At 41.3% G+C, this 8,442-nt stretch overlaps 1 protein-coding gene across 3 annotated transcripts in view; it reads right to left on the bottom strand.

Annotated features, from left to right (window-relative positions):
• Nucleotides 1-5,532: 5,532 nt before the first annotated feature.
• LIPC (lipase C, hepatic type) overlaps nucleotides 5,533-8,442 on the bottom strand; it is a 186,645-nt gene continuing 183,735 nt past the window's right edge. For all 3 annotated transcript variants that reach the window (XR_011465661.1, XM_070377986.1, XM_070377987.1), the window contains one exon: nucleotides 5,533-5,690. Coding sequence is in view for 2 of the 3 variants with exons in the window: in XM_070377986.1 (XP_070234087.1) it covers nucleotides 5,579-5,690 (112 nt within the window). In the remaining variant the exon portion in view is untranslated. The remainder of the gene's footprint in view (nucleotides 5,691-8,442) is intronic.

Genomic DNA, 8,442 nt, shown 5'->3' with positions numbered 1-8,442 from the left:
CCCAGGCTTTACCCAGACCAAGTTAATAAAAGTCCCTAGGATTGGGGCTGAGAAGTAGGCCCTTTTGGAAGCTTCCGAGGCAGTTCTAACGTGCAGGCTGAGTTGGGACCAGGTGGACCATGATGTACGGAGTGAGGGCGACAAGACTGGAGGGAAAAGGGGAAGCTACCATATTGGTAATTTATTTTGGGCTTTTTTCCGAAGAGCATTGGGAAGTCATTTTAAAGACTCAGAGCAGGAAAACACACCCTGGTGCTGTAATGAGAATGGATTGAAAAAGGATTGGGTACAGCGAGAAGAGGCGGAAAGTTGTCGCCAACATCCAGGTAAGAGTGTCAGCTTGGGTTAGAATGATGGCGGCGGAATCAGGGAGATGTAAACGCAAGAAGTATGGGTAGGGGACTTCCCTGGTGGCCCAGTGGCTAATACTCATGCTCCCAGTGCAGGGGACCCTGGTTCAATGCCTGGTCAGGGAACTAGATCCCACATGCTGCAACTAAGACCTGGCATAGCCAAATAAATATTTAAATTTTTTTTTTTTTTTAAAGAAGTATGGCAGAATCCATAGGATTTGGTGATTGCTCCATTGTGAAGGGCCAAAGGGGAGGAAGTATTACAGTTGCTCCACTCCCCACCCCCATGTCTGGAATCAGCAACTAGTGGTGTAGTAAATGATACACACTGAGCCATAGGACAGACAGCTTGGGGAGAAGCAGGATTGGGGGGTGCAGGGAGGACACCATGGGCTCAGTTCTGAACCTTTGCAGCTTGTGAGACAGCAGAGGGGGAACCGTTGAGAGTGGCAATTGCATATGCAGGAGTGCCCTCCACTCAGGGGGCACCCCACACTGCAACTCTAATGTGGGAGTGGTTGGCCTGCATGGGTCAAAAATGAAGGCATAGAAGTGGGAAAATGGCCTAAAGAGGGAGAAGCAAGTGAGCAGAGAAGGAGGCCTCGACCTGGAGGAGTGCCAACCTTGCCAGGCTGAATAGAGGGCAAGGACCAGAGAGGAGATGGAGAAGTGGCGGGAAACCAGCAGGGCACCAATTCCTGAGGCCCCAGAGAGAGCATCACTCACAGAACGGCTGAGCATTCAGAGGACAGAGACCCCTGTCAGCTGGGCTGAGCTAGGAAGTGACTGGTGAAGTGACTGCCTGGGTGGATAAATAAGACCCAGTTAGGCAGGGAGGAGGACATTCTGGAGGAAAGAAGAGGAAGGAGCCACAAGACAAGGCAGACATGATAAGTGTCGGGAGGGGGAGGTTCCCCCCTCTACTCCTCTTGAGTTCTTACAGCCATGCATGCTAAGTCGTTTCAGACGTGTCTGACTCTGTGCGACCCCATGGACTGTACCCCGCCAGGCTCCTCTGTCCTTAGGATTCTCCAGGCGAGAATACTGGAGTGGGTTGCCATTTTCTTCTCCAGAGGATCTTCCCAATCCAGGGATTGAACTTGCGTCTCTTATATCTCCTGAATTGGCAGGCAAGTTCTTTACCACTATCTACCTGGGAAACCCTTGTGGCTGGACTAATAATGAAGTTGACACAAGACAGATTAACAGGAGAAAAAGAAACATTGAATTCATGCACACGGCAGTCTCATAAAATGGGACCTAAGACGTGGCCAAAGCAGGCAACTTTTATACTTATTAGACAAAGAGACAATGCATTTGTGAGGAATTGACAGGACGAAGAAACTTAGGTTTTGGGTGGTCCATTAGTAAAGAATATAAGCAGAGTTTGGTCTTGGGGTAGTAAATTAAAGAAGTGACAAGCTTTGTTTATACAGGCTTCTCAGACCCAGTTCTTTGTCTCTGGTGATAAGAGTGTCCGTCCTACCTTCAGATCAGAAAGGGCACCTTCACAGGAGAGATTTATTCCCTGCTTTTAGGGAGGTACAAAAGGGTGTCCCTCTTGCACTGGCCATTTCCTAAGTAACTTTAATCCAAAATAACCAGTATGCCATTGTGGCATTTTGGAGGGCAGCCTATCCTGAGCCCCAGTGGAAGGAATGAGGTTTGCTGGGGGCCATTCATCACACAGAGATCACTGGAATTCAAAAAGTTTGTAGTATGAGATAAGGTAAGCAGGTAGCTGGTGACTCTGTGGATTGACTTTAGTATCCCTCTTTTTTAACATATATTTTCAATGTGGACCATTTTTAAAGTCTTTATTGAATTTGTTACAATACTAATTCAGTTTTATGTTTTGTTTTTTTGGCGGCGAGGCATGTGAGATCTTAGCGCCCCAACCAGGGATCAAACCCAAACCCCCTGCATTGGAAGTTTCAATCTTAACCACTGGACCGCCAGGGAAGTCCCCTCAGGCTTCTTCTTGCCCATCTATTTACCATCCATCTGACCTCCCTCTCATCCAGGCTCTGTGGGAAAGCTGGCCTTGCCCTGGGAAGTCTGACTTCTTGCTTTGCCACCCCAGAGATGTGTAACGACCACCAAAATTTCAGTGTTTGTGGCAACATTATCAAGGTGAATGCTGAGGACAGGCAGCTTTGCTCTGGAGGGTAGCACATGCATTTTAGTGTTGAATGGAATGCTTGTTTCCCTCTCTCTGACTTGGGGCACCTCAAAGAGCCCAGCTGCAGTGTTATTGACGCCCCATTTCTTTCCTTGTGCTTTCTTACAAGTAAAGCACAAACAGGCTTTTGCCTGAAAGGCAAGATGCCAGTGTTATCTTTCCTGAGTGGGCTCATAAATACAGATTCTTTGGAGGAGAGGTGAGTATAATCAGCGAACCAGCCAGCATTTTGCATGTGCAATGAACAGATGTGGCTGCATTATTCAGTTTCCCTATTTGACTTCCCTCCTAAGATGTTCTTCAGAAAATGTGATGTCGATGAACACATCTTCCCGAGTGAAAAGTAATCCATGCCAAGAGGAGTCTCAAATGTTCTTGTGAGCCATTTGTCGTGTTGGTTGCTTATTGATTTCTCTGCCCAAAATGTTATGACGTCCTGTGTCACTTCAAGTTTTCCTACAGAAGGTGAAATAATTTCTAATTATATTTTGTGTGAAACTAATTAGTATTGGAAAGTATGCTAGAGAAATGGTTTTAACTCTGCCCTTTATTTTTTCTTTGTATTACGAAATGTGACATTCATACTGATAGTGCATGAAGAAATTCACTAAAGAATGGTGATAAAAATGAACACCTGTGCAACCACCATCCGGAGTGACATGTGCAATGTTGCTGGCACCGGGAACTCCAATGCGCACTTCCTCTTTCCAGATTACTACAATCTTATTCTTGGGCCAGGGGTGTTATTGATTTCACTTAGTATTTTACCACCTTTTTTTTTTTTTTTTTAATAAAATTGGTTTTATTTTTTAACTTAATTTAATTAGAAAAACTTATTATTTATTTTTAAATTCTTGGCTGAGCTGGGTCTTTGTTGCTGTGCATGGGCTTTCTCTAGTTGTGGCAAGTGGTGGCTGCTCTCTCTCGTTGCGGTGCTCGGGCTTCTCATGGCAGTGGCTTCCCTTGGCCACTTCCCTCTGGCACAGCACAGGCTCTGGGGTGCGTGGGCTCAGCAGTTTCAGCGCGTGGGCTTAGCTGTCCTGCGGCATTTGGGATCTTACTGGACACGGGATCAAATCTCTGTCTCCTGCACTGGCAGGTGGATTCTTAACCACTGAGTCCTTTACCACCTATTTTATCTATCATTACTGGTACACTTTAGCTCTCCTTGTGACATACTACATATATATTTTGTGTGTTTGTGTAAATGCATAAGCCCACAGTGCTTCCTTAAATTCTGCTGCCTCGATGCTTCTCTGGTCTCACTCTAGACTCAGCCTTATCTTGTTATGTGTGTAGCTTTGGGTCATCTTTTTTGCTGCTGTTTAACAACCATTAGTAAGTATATACCACAGTTCATTGCATTGCATGGGTGAATATGTGTACTGTTTCTGGTTGTGATGTTTCAAGGCTGATAGGAGTATCCTTTGACTTGTACATAGATTCTACAGGGTATATAGCAAAAGAATATATATAAAAAGTGGTGTTTAAAATTTTTTTAATTTAATTATTATATTTTTGACTGTGCTGGATCTTCGTTGTTGTGAGCGGGCTTTCTCTAGCTGTGATGACCAGGATTCTCATTCTGGTGGCTTCTCTTATTGTGGAACATGGGCTTTAGGGTGTGCGGGCTTTAGTAGTTGTGGTTTGTGGGCTCCAGAGCATAGACTCAGTTGTAGTGCATGGACTTAGTTGCTCCAAGGCAACGTCGGGTCTTCCCAGAGCAAGGAAGGCATTGGCAGGTGGGTTCTTAACCACTGGACCACCAGGGAAGTCCCAAAAAGGGATATTTAAAGTTTTCTCTGGATAGTCAATGATAAAACATGCTAATCTAATGCAAAGGTTATCTTATTGTAAATTTTAGTATTTCTGACATAATGGAAAACATTGTTCATTTTAGTATCTAATATTTCTAGACACACACAATAGCCTAAAGGGCAGTCAGATGCTTTTGCAGTCAAGAGTAGCATTCGGGACACAGTATACAGCCTTGACCCAGCTGTCCTTCCTGCCCCACATCCTTTAGTTCTGTGGGTCCTTCCAAGAAAAATAAAAGTGAATCATGCAATTGATTTCATCAGAGGCAGACATCTCTTCAGGACTTTTGTCTGCAGGAGTCCTGCTCTGGGGAAGAGCATGTGAATGATGAGCTGTGTAGAGCTGGGGCTATGCCAAGGTCAGGTGAGGCTTTGACGTGCATAGTGAGATTCTCCTCTCTGAATTACGTGAAACACAGATCCAAGTAATTGCCAGATCTAGTATTTCCTTCACATGCTCTGTGGTGGAATTTGCTGGTCAAAGCATCATTATTTCATTTATTGGGCAGTGTGAGATTTGATATCTAAGTCTTTGAGATAGTCCAAGTTTTCCATTAGCTTTTGTAGCAAGCATTAGTAAAAGAGGAAAATGGTACTTAAATAGTAATTTAATCATTACAGTGACCAACTGCCCAGCTTTTATGGTTATCATTAGTAGTTTTAGGAGAATTCTACTACTCTCAGTTTTGTTCAGGGAAATAATTGTATGATTTGTTTGATGGAAACTCTTAGTTTAAGTAGAATTTTTTTTCTTTGGGTGAGCTGAATGGTCTTAAAGGGTATGTGCTTTGGGACACACAGCTGTGATTAACTGGAATTTCACTTTATGGAAGTGCTAGTTATATTGTAAAGAAGTACCTTTCCAGCATGCTTCAAAAAACTGATCAGAACAAACTAGCAGGAAATATGGGAAATTTGACTTAATTGTAAAAGACATTTTAAATTAGAACAGTGGATCTCAGATGGCTCTTGAATTTGTACTTATTTGCATATATTACCAATTAGTCAGAAAATTGGGAAATTTCTGGTTACACTAATATTTGAATATAGTTACATAACAGTTTGGAAAATCTCAGTTAATAACAGTGAAATGAGCTCCCTTTTAAATCTAAACCCTATTAAAGCTTTATGCAAGATTCTTTATGTAACTTTGGTTTCCAAACAAAGCAACCATTCCAGATAAGGTATAAAATCATTTATTCTTCACACTGGGTCTTCATTAAAGCTCATCTGATCTTTCGTTTCAGTGTTTCAGAGTTTGCTTCACATCTCACAAAGGTTTTCTCCCGGGCTGGGTGAAGTAGTAGATCATTCATGTTTTCTGAGCAAAATGTCATTCTGCATAGGAAACATCAAACAAACATAGCACTAAGCTTTGGGTGGAGCTTATTGAAATGTTTCGTCCTTTGTTAAATACTCAATTCATGTAACATGAACTTTATGCTATTTTTTTAAAAGAAAAAAAAAAAAACAAAAAAGCTAGGTCTTTAAGACCGCAAATATTTTTATAACTTCAGAGAAAAACAAAAGCCAAATCAGTTAAAGCAATCTGTGTAAGGCTTCCAGGACCTCTTCATGGTGTGATATTTCACTTCTGTAAAGAACTCAAAGTCCTAGGGCAGTCCTGCTTTGTTCTGCCTTATACAGCTCATCAAAGATTTGAGAGTAACAATTGTTTCTTTCACTACATGACCCTGTCTCCAAGGCAAACATTCGCACTTTCTTCAACTGTTCCTCACAGGCAGGCTTCGCTCCCAGCCTTCCTTCTTTGGACACACTCCAGTTTGTCAACAGCCTTCTTAAAGGTACCTGGGCATGAGGCCACTGTCACCAGCATCTGCCTGGCTCAGCAGTGTAAGCCTGCCCTTCCCTTTTATTTGATCTTCCAGCCACAAAGGACATCACCACAGGTTCTGGGTCTCTCTTGGAGACCAACAGCTGATGACTTTGACCATTGGTTTGGCCTGAGATGCTATTTTGTGTTACTGACTTCAATTGAATCTATTTGGGGGGGAAAAAATAGCAATAGTCACAGAGAATTGTAGTTTTAGCTTCTTTTTTTAAAAAAAAAAAATGTATCTAAGGTCAAGTATTTACTAAATCAAGCATCTAAAATTAAAAAGTATTGTAATTATGGATGCATTTGAAAAATTCAAATAGTAAAGAAATATATAAAGTTGAGTATTAAAGGTCTTCTCCATCACCTTTCACTAATATGACTCCTCTCCCTGTTTTCATGGTTTGGTTTCTGTCTTTCCAGACCTCTTTCTATGCATTTACACTTATATGGATGTTCATATACAAATATAAAATTTGTTGTATGAATTTTTCTGAAAAAATTTCCTCATTATCAAATAACATACTTGGAGACCTGTTTGTATAAGTATATACACATCTATTTCATTCTCAGATGGGCCTAAAGATGATCATACTAAGTGAAGTAAGTCAGACAGAAAGATAAATACCATATGATATCACTTATATGTGGAATCTAAAAATCATACAAATGAACTTGTTTACAAAACAGAAATAGACTCACAGACATAGAAAACAAACTTATGCTTACCAAAGGGAGAAGTGAAAGGGAAGAATAATTTGGGAATTTGGAATTAACAGATACACACTACTCTACATAAAGTAGATGGACATCAAGGACCTTAGCACAAAGAACTATATTCAATATCTTGTAATAACCCGTAATGAAAAAGAATCTGGATAGGTGAATCACTTTGCTGTATACCCGAAATACTATAAATCGACTATATTTCAAAAAAAAAATCTATTTGATTCTTTCTCACCTGCTATATAACATTCCAGTGTATGGATGTACCACAGTGCATTTAGCCATTTTCCTATTAATGCAGATTTGGATTTTCCCCAATGGGTTAGTATTTACAAATAGTACTGCAACAAACATTTTAGTGCATAGATATCCTTAGTGGATATGTTGAATATTTCCCCAGGGTAGACACCTAGCATAAAATTCTGGGTCAAGATTCTGCATATGTCAAATTTTGATAATATAAGCTCCATGAGACCAGGGGGTTTATCTACTCTTTTTACTACCGTATATCCGGTAGCCACAGCAGTGTCTAGCATAAGATATATGTTCACTAAATGTTAGTTGTTGAATGAAATTCCCCTACAGAAGCTCTGTAATTTATGCTTCCACGAATAGTATATGAGAATGCCCGTTTCTCCACCCCTCTACTAACTCTGGATGTTATCTGTGTTTTGACTCCTGCAAAACTAATAGGTCACCAGTGATAATTTCATTGATTTTTGGTCTGCGTTTGTATGATTACTGAGGCAATCAAATATCTTCTCATTTTGTTTAGCCAATCACTTTTCATGTCTTGCTATAGAACCAATCTTCTCTGCTCTCGGTCTTCACCCTACAACAGTCCTCTCACCCCTGACTTTGTGCTTTGGGGGAAGAAAGTCACCTCTCATTCAACTCCTTCCACAGAGGTAAAGAGCAAGTCACTTAACCATTTTTTTTCTCTCTCTTATTGTTAGCAAAGAGATTAAGATAGTGAGGTTTGTTTGCATCCCAGCTCTGGGATTTTAGTTTGTAAAAGGTACTCAGAAATTGGTAGTTGTTATTAGCTGCATGAGGTACATATTATAATTCCCATTTGTTCCTAAAGAACTGAGTCTCAGAGAGGAACAGTTATTGTCTGAGCCGACATAGGTGGAAGCAGTGAAATCAAAATTTGACTTTAGGTCCAGCTGATGCAGAGGTCATTGGATTCTGTCTGCGTATTGTTCTTCTCACTGCCTGTCTCTCTGGGAATCCCTCTTAGCCTCCCTGAAGCCTGCTGCAACACTGACCCACAGAACCAACCTGAACCGTTGTCTTTCTTAGACTTCTAGACCCTGCAATACTAGACTCTCACTATTCAGAGTGTGATCCATGGGCCAGCAGCATCAGCAGCACCTGGGAGCTTGTTAGAAATGTAGACTCTCAGGCTCCATCTCTACCTACTGAAGCAGAGCCTACATTTTAACATGATTCCCAGATGATTCATGTGCACATTAAAGTTTGAGAAACCCTGGGATGAAGCAGATCATTAGTAAAATTAACGCA

Source organism: Bos mutus, chromosome 10, assembly GCF_027580195.1.
Source record: "Bos mutus isolate GX-2022 chromosome 10, NWIPB_WYAK_1.1, whole genome shotgun sequence".
Classification (NCBI taxonomy): Eukaryota; Metazoa; Chordata; class Mammalia; order Artiodactyla; family Bovidae; genus Bos; species Bos mutus.
This window is presented reverse-complemented; position numbering and strand designations above follow the sequence as displayed.